At 53.2% G+C, this 20,592-nt stretch overlaps 3 protein-coding genes across 7 annotated transcripts; 1 reads left to right on the top strand and 2 right to left on the bottom strand.

The window, feature by feature from the left end:
• Positions 1-44: 44 nt before the first annotated feature.
• NEURL2 (neuralized E3 ubiquitin protein ligase 2) lies at positions 45-1,832 on the bottom strand. 2 transcript variants are annotated; one of them, XM_017653438.3, is made up of 2 exons: positions 1,091-1,832; positions 45-286 (listed from the first exon to the last, which is right to left on the bottom strand). In XM_017653438.3, exons 1-2 carry the CDS (start codon positions 1,830-1,832, stop codon positions 171-173), a joined length of 858 nt encoding a protein of 285 aa, XP_017508927.3. In that variant the 3' UTR covers positions 45-170. The 2 variants fall into 2 exon arrangements, with proteins under 2 accessions (XP_017508927.3, XP_017508929.3); XM_017653440.3 differs by having other exon boundaries at positions 162-300.
• A 243-nt stretch (positions 1,833-2,075) lies between these two features.
• CTSA (cathepsin A) lies at positions 2,076-8,055 on the top strand. 3 transcript variants are annotated; one of them, XM_017653432.3, is made up of 15 exons: positions 2,076-2,223; positions 2,411-2,589; positions 2,733-2,844; positions 3,102-3,152; positions 3,240-3,326; positions 3,558-3,713; positions 4,050-4,141; positions 4,473-4,557; positions 5,107-5,198; positions 5,280-5,358; positions 5,449-5,588; positions 6,257-6,332; positions 6,999-7,088; positions 7,196-7,333; positions 7,605-8,055. In XM_017653432.3, the coding sequence occupies exons 2-15, from the start codon at positions 2,411-2,413 to the stop codon at positions 7,686-7,688; spliced, it is 1,461 nt and encodes a 486-aa protein (XP_017508921.2). In that variant the 5' UTR covers positions 2,076-2,223; the 3' UTR covers positions 7,689-8,055. The 3 variants fall into 3 exon arrangements, with proteins under 3 accessions (XP_017508921.2, XP_017508923.2, XP_017508922.2); XM_017653434.3 differs by having other exon boundaries at positions 2,078-2,223; positions 7,229-7,333; XM_017653433.3 differs by having other exon boundaries at positions 2,170-2,269.
• Positions 7,869-17,837, bottom strand: PLTP (phospholipid transfer protein). 2 transcript variants are annotated; one of them, XM_037006212.2, is made up of 16 exons: positions 17,678-17,837; positions 16,957-17,067; positions 16,772-16,871; positions 15,634-15,762; positions 15,182-15,337; positions 14,147-14,210; positions 14,002-14,065; positions 13,195-13,286; positions 12,114-12,290; positions 11,965-12,024; positions 10,661-10,825; positions 10,501-10,568; positions 9,048-9,090; positions 8,884-8,947; positions 8,725-8,801; positions 7,869-8,303 (listed from the first exon to the last, which is right to left on the bottom strand). In XM_037006212.2, exons 2-16 carry the CDS (start codon positions 17,054-17,056, stop codon positions 8,172-8,174), a joined length of 1,491 nt encoding a protein of 496 aa, XP_036862107.1. In that variant the 5' UTR covers positions 17,057-17,067; positions 17,678-17,837; the 3' UTR covers positions 7,869-8,171. The 2 variants fall into 2 exon arrangements, with proteins under 2 accessions (XP_036862107.1, XP_073092636.1); XM_073236535.1 differs by lacking the exon at positions 15,634-15,762.
• Positions 17,838-20,592: the final 2,755 nt, after the last annotated feature.

Here is a 20,592-nt window from a genome sequence, read left to right as displayed (position 1 = left end):
ACTGCCCCTCATAGGCTTCAGGGGCAAGGAGACCTTCCCATGACCAGTGTCAGCATCAGCTGTGTTTATTTCTAGTTAGGGCTGGCAGCAACATGGCCAGCTTCAGACCAGCCACAGCTCTGGCACCAGGACATGCTCCTGTGGCTCTGTTTCAGGGTGGCTGCAGGCCTTCACTCATACTTGCAGAAATCCTTAAGTCCTTTGGGCAGGTGGAGCCCATCAATGGCTAGCCGGTGCACCACGCTCCTCTGGATCACCAGGCGGCACAGCGTCTGCAGGGATGGCACTATGGAAGGAAGGCTGTCAAAGGCAAACTGAACAGGATGGTGGACCTGAGGCTGAGATCCAATAGATCTAAGTCTTGGACCCCCCTTGTCATTAACTGGGGCAAGTCCCTTCTGCTTTTCAGGCCCAGCCCACTCCATAGGGCTGTTGGTGTGGTTGAGAGAAGCACCTCTTTCACAATACTTGCACAATGCTGCAGCTGTATTTCTATGATAACACTCAGCACCCTCCTTCTCCCTCCCTCAGCAGCTTCGGGGGCATAGGGCACATGTCTGATTTACCTGTGGAGCCTAGCCTCCAGCAGAGGCCAGACACTGGGTGTGTTCTAGTTCACTGAATTCATCAGATGTGAACAGAAGTATAAATAATGGGCTTAACAGGGCTATAATGAGCCAGACCTGGGGATTATGAAACTCTCAATCTGGATTCTGTGATGTCTTTAAACTGGTATGCCCAAATCTATGAGCATTTGTCTCATAAAAGAGCATACAATTCTCAAAGAGGCCCAGATCTAAAATCTGTTTAGAATCCCTGCCCTAGGTTAATACAGAAAATATCATTAAAGCCGAAGGGGAACTTGGACAGCATCCTAATCCATCACAGCCAAGATGGGTAAACTAAGGCCCAGAATCAGGGAGTGACTTGTCCAAGATCACAGGCAGAGACAGAATTTGAAGTCAGATTCCCCAACTTTTAAAACAATGCTGGACAGACCAAGGCCTTGCTAGCGGGCTTGGGAGTCCTATCAAGTTCTTATCCCCACACTGGGCCAGGAGGGGTCGCTGCCTAGGGATGGGATACCTACAGCCATATTCCAGTTGGACCAGGCGCACGATCTTGGTGGAGGCAAACACGTCCACCACTGCATAGAGAGGCTGGGCGGCAGGCAGTCCCCGGGCACTGGGGCCCATGTCCTCGCCGTTGATAACGATGTGCATGTCTGCCGTGCCGTCCCGGCGTGGGCAGAAGAGAACGCCCAGGCGGCTACCGCGCGCAGTCGGAGGCAGCACGTTCAGCTCATAGAGCTGGTCCAAGAGGTGGCTGTAGAGCCCGGGCCGGCTGCGGCCCACAAGGCGATCGCGGGGAATGCGAAACTGCTCGATGCACAGATATGGTTCCACCAGGAGGGCTGAGGATCGGCTGGGGGCTGCTGCCTCTGCCTCCGGGCGGCCCTCCTGGGGCACGCGGTTGTGATGACGCGTGATGGCGAAGACCCAAGTGTGGCCAAGGCTGACCAGGTCGGGCAGCGAAAACTCGGGCACGGCAGCCAGACCGGTGGGGTCTAGCGCAGTTAGGCCGAGGCGCAGGTGACCGCACCAGCCCAGCTCTTTCTCCTCGATCTCCACTAGGAATACCTGGCCCGGGGCCAGCGGCTCGCGACTGAAGCACACGCCATGGGCGAAACTCTCCACGCGTGTGGCCCGCGTCCCCAAGGAGTCCAAGCGGATATTTGCCCCGTGTACCCGGTGGAAGCGGGTGGGAGGGGGCTCGGGGCGCACGGGTCCCCAGGGCGCACCCAGTTCCACGGGGTCGGGAACAGCAGCCATCTCCCGGCCATGAGGCAGGGTAGCAAGAGCCAGGGTTATTTTGGGCGGCGGTCAACGGGTGACCGCTCGGTCACCTTATAAGGTATTTCCTCCGGACTCCCTCCCTTGGGGCTCTGCCCGGGGCGTCCTAGTGCCGCTTGCTCAGCCACACCGCCTAGAACGGAGCTGTGGAACGCTGGGGCAAGCCTGATCGTTCACACCTGGGGGCTGCAGGTGCCTGGGATACGACCTGGCCCTGGGGACCCAACCCGGATTGGACCGCCGCCGCCCTCTCCATCCCCTACGGCGCCCCCGATTACTCACGTGACGCCGGAGCACACGTGACTCAAAGAGTACACATGACCTCCCGTCGCCGGGCGCCTCCAGAAGAGCAAGGACCCAAGGAGCCGAGGTGAGGGGATCCAGGAGGCTGGAAGAGATCCCGGAGCCCCCGAGCGGTGCGCGGTGCCCGGGGGAGGAGGCCGAATGGGTGGGAGCTGGGGCTGGGCCGGGGCCTCCCGGTCCTCCCCGGGGTGGGTGCACGGAAGCGCTGAGGCGCCCGGGAGCGCGGAAACAGCAGGCACCGCTTCCTCCTGCAGATGGTGCGAGCCACGCTGCCGCCGCCGTTGCTGCTCCTGCTCGTATCCTGGGCGCCCCGAGGCCAGGCCGCCCCCGACCAGGACGAGATCCAGTCCCTGCCCGGGCTGGCCAAGCAGCCGTCTTTCCGCCAGTACTCCGGCTACCTCAGAGGCTCCGGGTCCAAACGGCTCCACTACTGGTCTGCGTTTCTCCCACCAGCCCCGGGAACTGACGTGGGGCGGGTGGGGGTGGATGGCGAAGACCCCTGAGCGGGCCTGGGAGCAGGGAGTGCTGGAAGGGGCCCCTCACCTTGCACCCGCCCTGCCCTGAAACCCCTCCCAGGTTTGTGGAGTCCCAGAAGGATCCCCAGAGCAGCCCCGTGGTGCTTTGGCTCAACGGAGGGCCGGGCTGCAGCTCCCTGGATGGCCTGCTCACAGAGCATGGCCCCTTTCTGGTGAGTGGTAAGCAGCTCTCTCCTCCCTTACCCAGGAAAGGGAGAGGAAGGGGACAGCTCCCAAAGGAAAGGAACCGGGAAGAGGGGGGAAAGGACATGGTGATTTTCCAAAAATGTATCCTTTTTCTGAGCCTCCGTTTCATTTTCTGTACCATTGGCTTGACTCTACATCTGAGTTTTGCCTGAATGGAAGGTGCTCAACACCCTTTCCCTCCACCCATTTGGCCCTCCAAATTAGACCTCTCTTTCCTCTTCAGGTCCAGCCAGATGGTGCCACCCTGAAGTATAACCCCTATTCTTGGAACCTGGTATAGCCGGAGCTGTGGGTCCTGTTGGGTATCTGGGCACTTGGATAGGGTGGGGAACCCTTTTAGCTCATTCCTCCTCCCCTCTAGATTGCCAACGTTTTGTACCTTGAGTCTCCAGCCGGGGTGGGCTTCTCCTACTCTACTGACAAGTCTTATGCTACCAATGACACGGAGGTAAGTCTGGCACCTCCCCACATGCCCAAGCGTCCCCGGTTCTCCAAAAGTGGAATGGTGCTGGGAGAAAAAGTGCCCTTGGAGTCCAGTTTTGGTTCTGTCACGTGCCATATGGTGTGGTCTTGGCCAGGTCACTTCCCCTTGTACAAACAGGGTCGGGTCCTTACCTCTGAGTTTCTTTCCAGCTCAAATACCAAAGCCTACTGATTTCTTCCATCCTCTCTTGCCCAGGTCGCCCAGAGCAATTTTGAGGCCCTTCAAGACTTCTTCCACCTTTTCCCGGAGTACAAGGACAATGAGCTTTTCCTGACAGGAGAGAGCTATGCCGGCATTTACGTCCCCACCCTGGCTGTGTTGGTCATGCAGGACCCCAGCATGAACCTTCAGGTGCAGCACTGCTGCAGCAGGGAAGAGAGGCCACCTGTGGTCATAATAGTCTTGTGGTTAGCAAGGTCCAGAGGCCAACTCGCCCATCCAGCACTGGCTCCTTCATAACATCCATGCCAGTAGCTGCCTATCTCTGCTCATGTGTCTCCCATGACAGGAAGCTCACCTGTCAGGCTGTCAGCTCTGTTCTTTACCTTGAGTGGCCTCCCACACACACCTGCCCCAACAAACCACCTTGGGTTTCAGCTTCCAGATTGCTAAAGGTCTGGGTGGAGGTCAAGGGAGGCTCCTCCTCTTCACCGTCCAGAGGAGCTCAATGCCCTGGGTGTTCCACAGGGGCTGGCTGTGGGCAATGGACTCTCCTCCTATGAGCAGAATGACAACTCCCTGGTCTATTTCGCCTACTACCATGGCCTTCTGGGGAACAGGTATTATGGGAGGGGGGCAGTTGGGTAATCTCCAGGGTGGGGCAGGTCATGGGATTCAAGGCTTGTCCTCCAGGCCATGCTTTGGTTTATGACCTGAAGGTGGGGGTTGGGGTTGCCAGAAGGTTTGGTGCTGAAAGGCGTAAGAATTGAGATCTGAATTTGAAGGGACTAAGGCAGACAGGCAGTATGGCCCCAGGAAAGCTGTTTGGGACTTACGTACTGCACCCTGTGTCTGTCTCCTCATGTCCTGGGGTTGCGTGGTGGGGGGAGGTTGGAGGGAGGAGGTGGGGTGCCCACCATGGGCCTCAGCACTTTCTCTCATCTCCAACAGGCTCTGGTCATCCCTCCAGACCCACTGCTGCCCTCAAAACAAGTGTAACTTCTACGACAACAAAGACCCAGAATGTGTGACCAATGTGAGGTTCTGCGCCCAACCTGTCACCCCTGACACCCCCAATCCTAAGCACAGGACTACATCCTCTCCTGGGGGACTCCCTGCCCCCATTGCTTTCCTATCCCACATCCTTTGGCAACTTGGTGTTCTCTGGGACACATGTCTCTGGATATGTTCCCACCACCACTTCTGATGACTTTCTGGGCCAGTCCTGTAACCCCTGGGAAGGGAAAGGGCTTCTCACTCATCAGACACCTATGAGGTGCCAGGCAGTGAGCTGAGCTCTATCAAGAGATTCTCCTTCAAGGGAGATGGTATTATCCACATTTTCCAGATGAGGAAACTGAGGCCACAAATGTTAAAATCACTTGCCTGAAGTCACAGTGTTTGGAAGCAGTGGTGCTAGGATTTGGACCCAGGTCTGAAGGTTGCTTCCATTGAGCCTCAGTTTCCTTACCTGTGAAAAAAGTGGAGGAGGATTATGACAGGAGGTGAAGTAGGAGAGTGATAAATCTTGGGGCCAGTAGGGAGGCCAGGATTCTGTATATGGCAGCTCAGTGTGTCATTGCAGCTTCAAGAAGTGTCCTGCATCGTGGGCGGCTCTGGCCTCAACATCTACAACCTCTATGCACCATGTGCTGGTGGGGTGCCCAACCATTTAAGGTAGGCCCTGCTGTGTGCCCCTGGGGCCAACTCCAGCCCCCTCTGGAGGCTCTGGCACTCATACCCTGACTTCATTTGCAGGTATGAGGGTGACACTGTGTCATTCCAGGACTTGGGCAGCCTCTTCACTCGCCTGCCACTCAAGCGGACATGGCATCAGGTGTGCAAATGCACCGAGCTTCCTTCTGGTGGGGTGGGCAAGGGCGGGGCAGGGAAGGGCAGACCCTGACCCTCTGTCTATGCCCCCCAGGTACTGCTGCGCTCTGGGACTACAGTGCGCATGGACCCCCCCTGCACCAACACCACAGCCGCCTCCACCTACCTCAACAACCCTTTCGTGCGGAAGGCCCTCCACATCCCTGAGCAGCTGCCCCACTGGGATATGTGCAAGTGAGGTTCTGTGGCTGCTTGTGGCCTGGGGGGATGGCAGGCTATTTGGCTTGTGGGCATCAGAAAGATTCCCAGGGATCCTCCAGGAAGGGCTTCTCGCTTGGGGCACTATGGGCACTGGGGGTGAAAGTGAGATGCTGTATAGGACATTTGCCCCATGTTGATAGATACTCAGCAAGTTTATTCTTACATGGCCACATTGGTTGTTAAACTACCCACTAGTTCCATGGTATTTAGTACAGACACTCTCCCTAACCCCTTGCCCCAATACCATCCCAGCTGCCCAGATCTCCTCTGACCCCTGCAAGTGAAAGGGAGCCACCTGGCACAACAGGGGCCACTCAGGTCCCTCCTGATTGGTCAGCCCCCATCCGTACTCTGCTGTACTTGCTGTGCTGTCAAACTGGATGACCCCTATGTACTAAATACCGGTTGCATCCCAGCCATTGTAATCACCAGTGTTCCCATGTGTTTCTAAATGGGAGTGGGTTGATACCCTCTGAATTCCAGTCCTCATTCAGGTAAGTCCTAGAAAGGTGACATGTGCAAGGAGGGGGCTGAATCCCAGCTGTGTGCCTCCTAGGCTGGAACTTGAGGATAGGGGAGGATTCTCTTTGATTCTCTTTCTCCTACCTGGTCACCCTGGGGCTTACCCTCTGCTCCTACAGCTTCCTGGTGAATATACACTACCGCCGTCTCTACGAAAGCATGAACTCCCAGTATCTGAAGCTGCTCACCGCACAGGTGAGTGGGGGCAGCACAGCCGGGTCCACCAGCAGCATCGGGGCCCCAGAGCAGCAGGCAAAGCAAGGGCCTCTTAGAGCACCACTCAGGACGGGGGAAGCTGAAACTCCCAAGCAGTGACGTCATGTGCCCAAGGTCCAGTGGTTAGCAGGGTCAGGATTTGAACCCAGCTTTGTCCTCACCCCATGCTGCTCTGCTGTAGGAGGCTAAGGGATCTGCATCAGCCAAGGAGCCTTTAGGATGAAAAGAGCCAGTCAGATGGAGGTATAAACGGGCAAACAGTTCCATGGTGGGAGAGGGCCTTGTCTAAGGTCACCTAGGAAACACTGGCAGAGCCAGGTTAGGACCAAGTTCTGTACAGCATAGTGGTTAATGTGGGCTCTGGGGTCAGATTGCCTGGGTACAAGTCCTTTACTAGCTATGTGACCCCAGGCAATTTTCTCACGTATCTTGAGACTTGGTTTCCCCATCTGTAAAATGGGAATAATGGCATCTACCTTACAGGTAGAGCACTGGATGTATAGGAAGCAGTCAGAAAACACGAGCATTTCCTGGTTCATGCTCTTTAGTGGGGTCCCTTGGATTCCCTGAGGGTAGGCCTTGACCTAGGGAAGGGCTAGGACGTAGGCTTATTCCAAACACTCCATTGTCCCTGCTCTGCTCCAGAAATACCGGATTCTGCTATACAATGGAGATGTGGACATGGCCTGCAATTTCATGGGGGATGAGTGGTTTGTGGATTCCCTCAACCAGAAGGTAAGGTGGGGAGCCCAGGCCCAGGGTAAGGCAGTGTGTGCTGGCAGCTTGGCTCTGGCAGACGGCAAACCTGGAGGTGTTCCTGGGCCCTGAGGTCTTGCTGGCAGCTGCAGGCTGCTAAGTCTTTCCTGGTGGGGCAGGTGGAGGTACAGCGCCGGCCCTGGTTAGTGGACTACGGGGACAGTGGGGAGCAGATTGCTGGCTTCGTGAAGGAGTTCTCCCACATTGCCTATCTCACCATCAAGGTAGGACCCAGTCCTGGAGAGGGCTAGTTGGAGCCAGAAGGAATGGGGGCAGGACCCTCTCACCCCCACCTTCCCTTCCCTCTGGCATCAGTTTATACTGGGTTACCATCTGGCCCCTGTAAGGGCACGTTTTCTCAGGGAATGGGAAGAATGGACAGCTTGGGGCATGGCTGGGGGGAGAGGTCTGACTTGAGGGATCCAGAAAGATGAAGGAAGCATCCAGGGACAGGGGTTGTCCAGGGAGAGAAGCCCACAAAGCTTTGTTTCTCAGGGCGCCGGACACATGGTACCGACAGACAAGCCCCAGGCTGCCCTAACCATGTTCTCCCGCTTCCTGACTAAGCAGCCATACTGATGGCCACAGGGACCAGTCTTCCACTGCCTGATGCAGCACCTCCTGGCCCCCCCAGCCCCTCCTGCCAGGAGGGAGGTCCTCCTTTATGCAGAATGCCCCTGCGGGGCAGGTCCCTGCCTCCAGAACTGCCCCCGGACCCCACCCCGAACCACGCTCCAGTGCCTCACACAGACAATGGGGGGGAGTTAGCACTTTATTCCTAACTGGGCACATGGGGGACAGGGGCCTCGCCCCCTCCTGGCTTTAAAATGCCCTTAATGCACTGGAACACAGAGGAGCTCAGGACAGCCCACAGGAGGCTGGATGGACTGTAATTGATAGACTGACTGCAATTATGGAATTAAATTGCATACAGCTTTAAAAACCACATCTTCTCTGTGGTACTGGCACTATAGACAGGACACTATAGGCTGTGAGCAGGTGAGGGAGGGGACAAGAGGTGTCTGAGTCCTGAACACAGCTGCCAGGGTTGGGACTGAGGGCTCAAACATCTGCCGTGGAGGGTGGCGGGGCACCTGACGCCCGGGGCGCCCTGGTGTCGGCAGGCCGGTTCTTCTCAATCACCTCTCGCAGCCCTTTGGAAAAGTGGAGGTCAGCTCCAATGGTGAGGAAGCCCTATGCAGCCGGGCAAAGAGGGGAGTCTTCATTCAATTACTGAGGCCAGAGCTTAGAGACAGAGACAGGCTTGGGGTGGGGGTTCTCAATCTAGTGGGAGAGAGGGAGTGGCAAAATGGTCTTAATAACTCCCTGAAAAAGAGGCTGCAGGAGCACAGCTGTGGGAGTCAAGGAGGGCTTCCTGGAGGAGGTCTTAGATGAGATTTGAAAAGTGAGTAGGCCTTGGGGGTGGAGTCTGAAGAGTACTCAAGGGGAGGGCACAGCCTATGCCTCGGTGGGCTGGGGGTGGGGGAGTATCTGATATAATATTAAAATGTAAGGGCAATTGATAAGGGAAGAGTTGGAGTCATTCCTGGAGGGCACTGGAAAGCTGTGGAGGGAGAGGAAGGCCCTGCCTCCTTCCCCATCACCCTGTACTCACCGCGTGATTCGTTACCACCTCATGCACAAAGTTGATGCCCTCAGGTAGCGGGATCTGCACCCCACGCCAGGTCCGCTCTGTCAGTAGGAGCAGTTGGCTCAGTCTGGGCCTGCTCGGCTCCCCTCTCCTTCCTCCCTCCCTCACATCCCCCAACCCTACCGTTGAGCATGGGCATCACCCCAATCTGAAGCAAGGTCTTCAGAGGAGCCTGCAGTGGGATCAACTGGGAAGGAGGAAGAATGAAGTCAGTGAGCAGGGGGTGGGCTTGCCCTAGCTGCCAGCCCCTGACCCCAGCCTCTGCCCACCCACCATTCCCAACTCACCGCCAGTGACTCCAGGGCAGACTGGTTTGAGTAGATTCGGAATCTATGGGAGAGAAAAAAGTGTCCATTGGGTACGAGCCCTGGAAGTCCCCTTCTTCAGTTCACCCAGGCCTGTCCCCCAGAAACCCCTTAGTTTTGGCCTCAGATGTTCCCATCTAACATGGTTAGGTTAACACATCTTTCCCAGGGGTTTTGCCACTTCTAGGTGTGTATGGGTGTCATTTCTCCTGAGTTTGCTGCTTTTTACTTGTTTACAGTGCCTATGCCAGACCTCTGCTGAGAGCCCTGCATGTGTTGTTAATTTTTATTTAATAAAACCTACAGTGCTTACTCCCTGCCAGATTTAAGCACTTTTAAAGTTACATATTATCAAAATATTTTAAAATGCCAACTAACTTAATCCTCATAAGAACCCTACCAAGTAGGCACTATTTTGATTTGCACTTTATGGATGAGGCAGATGAGGCCCAGGGAGGTTCAGTAATTTGCCTAAGGCCACACAGCCAGTATATGGCAGAACCTGCCTCTGGAATCCTAGGCTCTTAACCACTACCCTGTATTATCCTGTTTAAGCCCCTAGAATAGCACTGGCCAGTAGAACTTTCTGTAACAGGCTATGTATCTGCACTGTCCACAGAGTAGCCACTAGCTACATGTGGCTAGTGCAGCTGAAGAACTATTTAATCATGATTAATTTAAATGTAAATAGCCACAGCACAGTCCTTGAAAGTAGAGGCTACATTTTTACCTATATTGTTGACCCTTGAACAACGTTGGGTTAGGGGCACTGGCCCCCTCCCCTTCCCATGCAGTTGAAAATCCACATATAATTTGTTTTGCAAAAACTTAATTACTAATAACTTGCTGTTGACAGGAAGCTTTACCAATAACATAAACAGTTGATTAAAGTTGATTTCATGTTATATGTATTAGATGCTATATTTTTACAATAAAGTAAGCTAGAGAAAAAAATGCTTCTTCAAGTTCTCCCAAATCTCCAAAATATTTCCCAACAGATTTATTGAAAGAAATCTGTGTATAAGTGGACCTGTGCAGTTCAAACCCATATTGTTCAAGGGTCAGTTGTATTTAACCCATAGAGAAAAGGAAGCTGAGAAAGATACAGTAACTTCTCAAGGTCACAAAGCTAAGTGTGCTGAGGTTTCTGCTATAACCCCGTGCTCTTTGCTATGTGACTGTTGGCATGTCACTTGGTTTGCTGGGCCAGTGTGGACATCATGATACCTGCTGTGCCTGCCCCTGGGTTTTGAGAACATGCAGAAAAGTCACCCTTTAATAGAACACTGGTTATACATTAACAAAGGCCCCAGCTCTCTAGTGGCTTCTGGTATGAGGGAATTTTAGCTCCCCACTTGATGGGCATATGGTTATCCTGCAGACATTGAGGCTCAGAGGTTAGGGGCTTGCCCAGGATATTCAGATATCTTCCTACCTGCGCAGGTCTAGCTGCGTGCGCAGAGCCTTCCCCCGGAGCGCCATCTTGGCACTGAGACGGGCATCCTAGGGACAGTGGAGAGGGGGTGTTACTGCCCCAAAGGGTCCATAGCCCACTTCTCCCTGACCCTCTGCAGCCTCCACTCTGGTGTCCTCACCATTGTCATGCTGGACAGCCGGACCTCAGGCTGGTCAGTGGGGACCAGGGCAATGGTGACACTGGCAGTGACAGAGACGGTAGTACCCGAGGGCTTGATGGTGCAGCGAGGTGGTGCCATGACCCGCAGCTCCAGCTTCAGTGGGGAGTCAATCACTGCAGGGCTCTGAGGACAGCAGGAAGGGTGGATCAAGTCCCAGATTTATTCCCTGACAAGCCCCCAAGAGGGTGGGGTGTGTGGCTCAGGCTCTGCCACCTGGGAGCCCAGAGACTCAAAAAGACTGGCGTGGCTTACCAAACCCTCCAGAACTGTGTCCAACCTCTGTGTGCTCATACAAAGGAATGTCTGCTTTGTTCTGCTTTCCTAAGTCCTCAGTCCTCAGGATCCATCTCCAATCCAGACTCCTTGCAACAATCTCCCTGCATTAAATATCCCAGCCCCTGCTGGACCCCTTTCTGCCAACTGCTGTGCTGTTTCTCCTACAGTGGAGGAATCCGATTAGATTCCCACTGACCAAGTGCTTACTCTTCACCAAACACTTCCCATGTATTAGCTTATTTAAAACTCTCAGTAACCATGTGAGGCAGGTATCGCATTTTTGAAATGGGGAAACTGAGACACAGAAGGTTAAGTAACTTGTCCAGGCTGTTATGCAGTTACTCAGTTGCAGAACTGTGATTCAAACCCAGGCAGTCTGGCAAGAGTCTAAGATTTTAACAGTGCCTGGCCATCAGAAGGTGGTGATGATGCCCACAGCAGTAAGAGGAGCTTGTGTTTACTGAGCACCTAACTCTGTGTCAGATTCTGTCCTAGTTGCTTTATGTGTATTAATTCAGTTAATCCTTGTGAGCTGGTTAAACCACGTGAGCTTGTGTCATGTAGAAGAAAAAGCCAGTGTGACCTGGAACCACACAGATCCAAATCCAGGGTCAAATTCCAGCTCCATCATGTACAAAACTGAGGACAAGTCCTTTAATGATCACTGAAATACTTCTTTTAAATTTTTTAACTTCTACCCCCCTGCCCATTAAACTACGGAAAATAAACAAAAAGAATAAGATTAATTGTTCAAGTTCCTACACTTACAGAGCTTGGGTCCTCAGCCTACCCTCATCACAGCTTCCTGAAGGAGGCAGAACAGGAGGCGGCGGGCCCCCTGCACGGCCTCGGCTGCAGACAAGAGTCTAGGCCTTCTGTCTACTCCCTGGCTGCCTCCACTTGCACATCTCACTTGTCCCCTCACTGGTGTGCAGGTGCCATGCCCACCCACCCTGGCCATGTTCCTGTCCCCCTTCCACACTCACCAGCAGGACGATGCTCCCAAAGTAGGTGGCCCTCAGCAGCATGTCCAGATCGTGAGGCACCTGGCCAGGGGAGTCAGGAGTAAGGCAGGCTCAGCAGGCACTCCATGGCAGGCCTCCTCTTGTCCGCCCCACAAGCAGGCCTGGCATACCTTGTCCCCCACCAGTGACAGCTGCAGGGCTCCTGCCTGGAAGTAGCTCTCCATGGCAGAGTCGAAGAAGAACTCAGAGAAAGCCACGTACACCATGCGCTCCTCCTCCTGCAGCTGGGGCTCTACTGCCCGGTTAGGCAGGCTCCAGTTCCCCTCGGTCAGGGGAAAGAAGGCCCCCTGGAGTGGGGGGGATCAGGGTCAGGGCCAAGGCAGACTGGCCAAGCACCCAGATGCCTCCAGGCCTGTGCTAGGCAGTGTGAGGCATGGTGGGGAGTTGGACCCAGTTAGTGTCCTTGGGGAACTCATAAGCACAGTTCTTAAAAGGCATCAAAAGGTGGGCAGCTGGAGTTACTGCAAGGAAGCAGTCCCATCAGACTGGAGAAGGGAGGCTGAGGAAAGAGTTTGAGGAGGAGGTGGCATTTGAGTGGGCCTTGAAAGCAAGATGGCAGTAATGATAAAGCTACTACTTACATATACATCGTAGGAAATAGGCACAGAAAGGTTAAGCCACTTGCTTAAGATCACACAGCTAGTAAGTAGCAGAGCTAGGGCCTGAACTTCAGGGATTCTGACTCCAGCCCAAGCTCTGAAACTGCTACACTCCACTGGGAAGAGCAAAGGTAATGGCCACAAACTAGCTATGTGGCCTTGGACAAGTGATGTCACCTCTCTGAGCAAGTCTCCACATCCCTAAAATGAGTGTGTTAGTACCTGCCTCACATGGTGGTGACAGGTTGATACAAGACCATGTGCATAGAGCTGTATATGTCCAACAGTATCTTCTGCAGAGGAGATTGGGAAAGGCAGTTCAAAGGCCCTGAGGTGGGAAGCGAGAAGCCTATTTGAGAAAGAGGAGCTGCAGAGAGACAGGATGTAGTTAGAATGGGGAGCTAGACAAGCTGGACAAGGCTGGAGTGCCAGACCAGGGAGCTGAAACAAATTCTATGGGAAGCCATGGCATTCTCAGCAGTGGAATGGCCTTATCAGAGCTGTGCTTTAGGAAGACAAAACCAGGAACGTAGGGGAGAGGAGGGAGTCTGGTTGGGTCACAGGTGACACACCAGCCAGGGAGCTCACCCACCCGGAAGTCCATGTCCAGATTGCTGGTGGAGGCTGCAGGATCCTTCAGAAGGGAGTAGTCGATGCCTACGAGCTCATCCACAGAACTGCGTACTACAGAGAGGGGCTCTAGTCACTCAAAGCTGGATGGTGCTAGGCAGGGGGCTTAACCTTCAGGGCCTCAGTTTCTCATCCATAAAATGGTGATTATAATACTTCCATCATAGGGTGGTTTTGAGGATCAAATTCGTTTTGTATGTGGAAAGCACTTCCTGCCTGGTGGTCAGTAGGTGCTCAACAATGTCAGCTGTTATGATCATTACTATTACTACAGGGGCTTCTCGGAATCACTAGATGAGACAGCAAGAAATTCCCTTTCCTTGTCGGTATTCCCTGGCTCCTGTCCCTTCCCAAGCCCTGTGTGTAGAGCATGGTGATCTCTGCCCCACGGTAGGCAGAGGTCAGCTTAGGAAAAGGGAATTCATGTTAATCACACACCTCTTAAGTGCCAGGTGATGAACACGAACGGGCCCCCAATGATCAGCAAGCAGGTATTGAGGACCTTGACAACTGTCCTGCAGTTGTCTTCACAGCTACCAGGGCAGGTGCCAAGCAAGACACCAAGGTCCAGAGGGAAGTGAGTACTTACTAGGGTCACACAGCAGGTTGGCAGCAGAGGCCATATTGAGCCCAGGGCTGTTCCACAGCACCGCATGGATGGGGCCCATTCTGAGGTGCTGCCTGACAGCTGTCCACCCAGCCTCTCCTCACCCCCATTCCAGCCCCAGGGCCTGGCCCAGAGCTCCCCACCCCACCAGCTCCAGCTCACCAGGTACGGTGTCCAGTAGGGAGTTGAGGAGCACGGTCCCTGCATGGTAGAGCACAGGGCAGATCTGGAAGGTGGGGCGAGAGTCAGGGAGAGGGCATACCCACCCCACCCCACTCCCATCCCCCTGACCTGCCACTGTCTGTACCTGCTGGTTGAGGAGGAAGCGCATCCCTGAGGTAATGAACGTGGACAGGAATTCATACACCTTCCTATGAGAGGAAAGACCAAGTGAGCCCAGATCCTGCCGCACCTCAGCCCAGGTCCAGGAAAAAATCACGGTGACCAAAGAGATGATGGAGGGGAGCACCTCAACTTCAACCTGAATTATGAGCTCCTGAATGGAGGTTTTCCATGGCTTGGGCCCAAATACTCTCTACAGACTGATTTCCAAGACCTCTCCTATCCCTGCCCCCCACTAGCCAAGTGAATCTACCCACTGTTCCTCAAACTTCATCTGAGCATCCCCATGTCCATGTGCTTACTCATGCCCTCCCTTCCACCCTCAATACTCCCATCTTGTATTTCCCCTTCTTTGGGCTCATATGCATCCTCTTCCAGGCAGTCTTCTCAGATTACCTTCCCCAGAATACTTTCTTAGTCCCTCTCTCAAAGTCCTGATGACAAATGTTCTGTCCCTCCAGCAAGGCTGTGAGCTTAGGGACTGGCATATACTTTGTTTATTGAATAAATAAAAACTGACAGTGTACCAACACCAGATGATAAATCCACCATCTGTCCTCCCCCACCCTCTACCAGAATCAGCACAAAGTCCCCTTAGTCCCAAACCTGCAACCATGTTATTATTTTATTACTATTAGTAAGACCTACCAATTACTGAGAACCCTACTTATACCAAACAGTGCATGAATCCTCCCAATTACTCTTATCTAAGTGGCTAACCACTTGTCAATAGGCCAGGTACTGTTCTAAATATTTTTACAGATATTAACATAAACAATCCTCATAGTATCTTATAAAAAAGGTTCTATTATCGTCCCCATCTTACCAGTGAGGAAATTGAGGCACAGAGTTTCAGTGAATTGCCCAAGGTCACACAGTCAGAAAATGGTGACACTGAGATTTGGATCGAGTTAGTCTGACTCCCAAGCCTGTGCACTTTGCATTGCACTAGGAAGATGGGCTCAAAGGGGGTGTGCTGAGGTTGGGAATGAGGGCTTACTTGAAGGTTCCCCCGAAGTCTGCACGCATTCTGGAGACAGAGGCCTGGCAGGAGACATTGGATACTTTGATCCGGCCAGTAGGATCCCGGGAGAGCTGCAGAGCAGTGCGGATGGTGGCACCCTCAGCAGATGCATTGATATAGCCCCCGTCATAGCTGCCGAGGGGGTACAGGGTGGGCGGAGTTAATATTCACCACAGCTTAGAGATTGACCAAGTATTCACTGCCCCCTTCTTCATCCCCATACATCATGATACCTCTTAATAAATTTTCACTTTAGCGGTTTACCTAGCATTCTACCACACCCTAAACAACCATATGAAATGGGTATGATTGTCCCTATTGTAAAGATGAAGAAACTGAGACTCGGGGGAGGCTAAGGGATTGCCCAAGGCCCACAGCACCACTGCCCTCCAGATCCTCCCTCTATTCTGAGGGTGCCAAGTCCTCACAAGAACCAGTAAAGGAGCTGTCTCCGGAAGCGCAGTCCCAAGGAGGCGTTGGTGATTTGTAACATTAGCTCCTGCTCTGGCTGGAAATGGAGTTCAGAGGATGTCAGCTGCAGCTCTGTAACCTTCACCCTACAGGAGGCTCAGAGTGAAATTCAGAACCATGAAGAGGGGGCTCCACCCAACCACCGGAAATTCACTCCCTCCTCCTCCAATCCAGGCCTAGGATAGGTGGAATGAATTCTTCCCTTGCCCTTGGGTGGCTGAGAGGTGGGCTGCTTCTGACCCAGGTTAAACATGAGCTAGCTTCAGGCCTGCTGCTTGCTCTGCCTTCCCTTCCACACCCTGGGCTTGCTAGACCTGGTCTTTTATTTTGCTAGTCCTTTGATTTTTTTTTTTTTGCTCCAGCTTACTTTATTGTAAAAATACAATATATAATACATATAACGTACAAAACAATTGTTAATCAACTGCACTTGGTTAAGGCTTCCAGCCAACAGTAGGCTATTAGCAGTTAAGTTTTAGGGAGTCAAAAGTTATATGGGGACTTCTGACTCTGCAGGGCTGGGGTAAGGAGGATCGGTACCCCTTACCCTGTCATTGTTCAAGGGTCAAATGTAGTATTAAGAGGTAGAAGCTTCTACTATTGCTTTTAAAGAAACATAATACCTCTTTTGGTCCTTACATCTACTATTTGGGAAAGTTTGATTCCAGTCTTGCCTACTTGGCTAGTCCTTTGATTTTATCTCTATCACGTAAGCTCCGCTCCGTATCCCAATTCCCCTATCCCCACCGTCCTAAACTACAGGCCTTTATCTCTCGCTCCCTTAACCTCTCCCATTAGCTCAACCGGGGCCCCTAGACCCCACTATCATCCATCGGCTAGTTTCTTGACTCTGTCTTCTGTGCCCCTTGGCCACGCCTCAACCGCAACGCCTCCGCTTCGCTTTTCTAGGTCCCGCCTACATTGTGTAGGCCACGCCTACCTGTCTAGTCCCGCCTATATCGACAGGCTTAACCTTTACCTTCTCCGCCCCATCCTGTTAAGTCCCGCCTCGTCCATTTGGCCACGCCCCATCCCGCAGCAGCCGTCTAGTATCCAGCCCCGAAGTCGAGGCCCCGCTTCGGCCCCCCAGCTTACTCAGAAATGTTGTAGTAAAAGTGGCCCTCTCTGCCCCGCAAGTCCGGAATGGTGATGGTCTCCAGTTCTTGCTCCAGAAAGCGCAGCCCCTCCTGCTTCACTGCGGCACCAGCAGAGACCCTTAGCTCCTGTGCCCACTTCTGGACCGCCCCGCCGTCCCCCCGCCCTCAAGCCCCGCACCTTACCCAGCTCCAGTGCCTTGGAGGTGATGCGGATCTTGCAGCCGGGGAGCTCGGCGTGAGCGCCTGCCAGCAGTGCTAGGAAGAGGGCCCCGAAGAGGGCCATGGCGAGCGGGCCTGGGGGTGGGGTGGGGTCGCGCGAGTCAATCGGGCCTCTAAAACCACTCTTAGGATGTCCAACCAGAAACGGGGCTGGCCCGGATGGTTACCCTCGAGACAGCGCTTTGAGGATCTTGAAATCAATAATATCGCGTCCATTGGGCAGATGCAGAAACTGAGACTCAGAGAAGGGTTGTGATTTACGCTCTGACTCCCAGAGGATTTGGGACATGGGGGAGGGGGAAGGGACATCCTTGGTTCTCCGGTGCAACCGCTGTGTGACGAGTTTGGACCTCCGGGGACACGCAACCTCCCCCTTTCCTTTAGCAGAGCGCGGGCGCGGCTTGCACGTTACCATGGGAACGGCTGCACGCGCATTCCTGGGAGGTGGCTTGCGGTCTCCCAGGACCCGCGCCCGGAAGAAGAGGGGGCGTCCGGCCAGACCTCGGGTTCCCGGGTCTCCCGGGTCTCCCGGCTCCCCTGGGTTCTTAAATCCCTGCCATTGAGATTCTGCCTGGTGCCCCCCATCTCAGCGCTCTCCTTCATGGGATCTCCACCCCACCCCGGTTCAACAAACCACGCGGCTCGGTGAGGACCTAGGGGTGAATGGGGACGAGCCCCAACTTACTCTGCGGTGGAGCTGGGGGCGCGGTGACGTGAGGCGACCGGCAGCGCAGTGGATCCTGGCGGCGGGGTCTGGCGGGCCGCACTGCTCCAGCCGCCTTTATAAAGCTGGGCTTCTCCGACACCCCCCACCTCCCGCTTTCCCCTCCTCCCTCGGGGGGTGGGAGGGGACGGGGCGGGACGCTGGCAGCCGGGAGGGTGAAGAGGACTGTAAGGAGCCCCGTGACAAGCCCGGCCTTTGTCAAGACAACTGGGGGACCCAAGCCGGGCAGGAAAGAGGGAAGTGCAGGAGTCGGCTTGCCCAGCCCCAACAATCCCTGCTCCACCGGGACCTGGTTCACATTCCAATCACCCATCTCTTTCTGCATGATCCTGGGCAAGTCACTTCACTTGGGTCACTGAGCCTCAGTTAACTCATCCAGCAAAATGTGCATGGTAATAGGAAAGACCTCTTAGGCCTTTATTGCAGCCCTGCACAAGCCGCAAAATCAATGCCCAAGGCATGCTTTCCTTCCCTTCCACCCACAGTCATCTCAAACTTCTTGCCAGCTTTCACACCATGGGTCCCCATCTTGTGCCCCCCTGCCCCTGCCCAAGTATCTGTGTAGCTACCCTGGGACTTCTTATCCTGGGATCCAAGCAAAAGCTGTCAGCCCAGGAGGACACTGCGCAGTCTGCTGGAATCACCCCAGAGGGAGGTTTGACCTTTCCCCAGGGCCTGGACTTCGTGTGTGTGAACCTTTGGAGCTGGGTTCTCTGCCCACCATCTACCTCCTGTCATGCTCCCAGCTCCTAGACCAAGCGCTGAGTAGGGCTTGCTGCCTTTTGTTGTCAAATGGATGGAAGAGGAAAGGAGAAGCAGTACTGATCAGTGAGCATGTATTTAGTACCAAGTAGTCATCTAGGTAGGATGATCAAGTCCTGATACGCCCAGGACTTTCTCTAAATGTCTCCCTTCCCAGGCAAACTAGGATGGTTGGTTACACTATATCTAGATTAACTTATTCAACTTCTTAACCTGTGAAGTTGGCACTATTATGAACCTTCTTTAGCAGGAAACTAGTGGTAAAAACCCTCCTGTGGTTGCTCCTGGGGAACTCTGACTGCTATGTAAGAATAGGAGGTGGGTGCTTATAGCCTGGGAGTTAAGTGCTTAGACTCTTGTGTCTGACAGACCAGGGTTCAAATCCTAGGCTGCCAATTTTTAGGTCCAGTTCTCAGACCCCTTACTTAAGCAGCTATGAGCCTCAATTTCCTCTTCTTAAAATGGAAACAGTAAGGTTATTGCAAGAATAGGCATTAGTGCATGTGCTGGCATGGTACATGGTGTACCACTAATGCCAAATAAATGCTAGCTGTTACAATTAATGGCACAAACCACAGGCAAAAGCAAGGCAGAAAGAGCGTTGGAGGGGAAGAGAAAAAGTGCTAAGGATATCCTGAGGAGGAAGTGTCTATCTGCCTGCCTTTGAACTCCAGTAACCCTCATTCTTCCTGGAGGCCTGCTCAAACAGAAAACCTGACAGACGGTAATTACCTTTCTTCTCATTTTCCTAACCGAGATGCAAGTTCTGTCTTTGTATCATTGTTATCTCTTACAGGAGATTGCTGTCCTTGACAATTCACTGTCCCACAGCAGCCCCAGTGAGCTTTAAATTGTGTGACCTTGGGTCAGTTGTTCAACCTCTCTGGGTCTCTGTTTCCTCATCTGGATTGCATGTAAGGATTAAATGAGTTAATGCATTTAAAGGGTTTAATAAGCACCTGGTATTTAGAAAAGACAAAAAATGTTAGCTACAATCATTCGCTTCATTTGTCCATCACCCAGTGGTTTTTCCATCGCACTTGGAATAAACTCCTGCCTCCATGCCCTGACTTCCAGGCATGTGATAGGCCTACCCCTGTCTCGTCTCCCAACACTCTCAACCATTTTCATTCTGCACCAGCCACACCGGCCTTTTGCAATTTGAATTCTTGCTTAGGGCCTTCACATTTGCTGTTACCTCTGCTTGGAATGCTTTTCCATTGGATCTTCCCACAGCTGGCTCCTTGTCATTTTGGTCTCGTTTAAATGACATGTCTTCAGAGATGCCCTCCCTGCTTAACTACCTGTTACTCTCAATCATATCAGCCTGGCTTATTTTCTTTATAGATCTTATTACTGTTTAATATTAGTTTATTAAGTTATCAGTTAATGGAGACATGGTCTGTCTCCATGAGATTGGAATCTGGTTTACCGCTTATTCCCAGAGCCTACTACAATGACTAGCACAGAGTAGGTACTGAATTAATATTTGCTGAGCGAATGGGCTGGTTTGGAGCCTTCAAATGTCCCTGGAGAGCAGGCAGTACCTACAGCGCCCTGGGATTCTTTTATCAGCTCCTGCACTTTGTTAGTCTCAGTCCAGCTGATTCTAAACACAGCCCTGACTGGAGGATGAGAAAATGCAGTCACTGACCCTGATTCCAGGGACTTGCCCACTCAGCCTGCTGCTCTCCAGCACATGGGTTCCTTTTCTCTCAAAACTTGTGCCCCCAACCCTCACACTTCAGAGCGATGCACACTCCAGATGTGCAGCCCAGCAGGCAGGGGCTTTGGCAGCTTCCCTGAGTCCTCACCACTGGGCTTGAGTGACAGAGAGATCAGAATCTCCACATCCCTTTCGCTTTCTTTCCTGCCTTTGAAGAGGGAAGGGGAGAACTTCCCAGCACTCAAAAGGACAGGAAATAAATGCTTTTCTAACCTCTACTGTGCACCCAGCACAGCAATATTGCAAAAAAAAAAAAAACAAAAAAAACAGGATATAGCAAAGCAGTTAGATACTTTGGAATCAGACCTGGTTCAAATCCTGCTTCTACCAGTTTCTACAGCAGAAGGCAGCAAACTGTTCCTGTAAAGGGCCAGACAGTACATAATTT

Source organism: Manis javanica, chromosome 5, assembly GCF_040802235.1.
Source record: "Manis javanica isolate MJ-LG chromosome 5, MJ_LKY, whole genome shotgun sequence".
Taxonomy (NCBI): domain Eukaryota; kingdom Metazoa; phylum Chordata; class Mammalia; order Pholidota; family Manidae; genus Manis; species Manis javanica.
The sequence above is the reverse complement of the archived record's forward strand: the minus strand, read 5'-3'. Positions and strand labels throughout refer to the sequence as shown.

Bases quoted from the DNA above. Each gene is read 5' to 3' on its own strand.
- NEURL2 (XM_017653438.3), bottom strand. From the start codon at position 1,832: ATGGCTGCTGTTCCCGACCCCGTGGAACTGGGTGCGCCCTGGGGACCC. The intron at 287-1,090 runs GTAGGTATCCCA...TTCCTTCCATAG, and splicing joins GGTCCAACTGGAATATGGCT to TGCCATCCCTGCAGACGCTG.
- CTSA (XM_017653432.3), top strand. From the start codon at position 2,411: ATGGTGCGAGCCACGCTGCCGCCGCCGTTGCTGCTCCTGCTCGTATCC. The intron at 5,359-5,448 runs GTGTGCAAATGC...TATGCCCCCCAG, and splicing joins TCAAGCGGACATGGCATCAG to GTACTGCTGCGCTCTGGGAC. The intron at 7,334-7,604 runs GTAGGACCCAGT...TTTGTTTCTCAG, and splicing joins TTGCCTATCTCACCATCAAG to GGCGCCGGACACATGGTACC.
- PLTP (XM_037006212.2), bottom strand. From the start codon at position 17,056: ATGGCCCTCTTCGGGGCCCTCTTCCTAGCACTGCTGGCAGGCGCTCAC. The intron at 10,826-11,964 runs GTGAGTGTGGAA...TGCTGTCCTCAG, and splicing joins TTGGGAGCATCGTCCTGCTG to AGCCCTGCAGTGATTGACTC. The intron at 8,948-9,047 runs GTGAGTTGGGAA...CCTCCTTCCCAG, and splicing joins CTGCCCTGGAGTCACTGGCG to TTGATCCCACTGCAGGCTCC.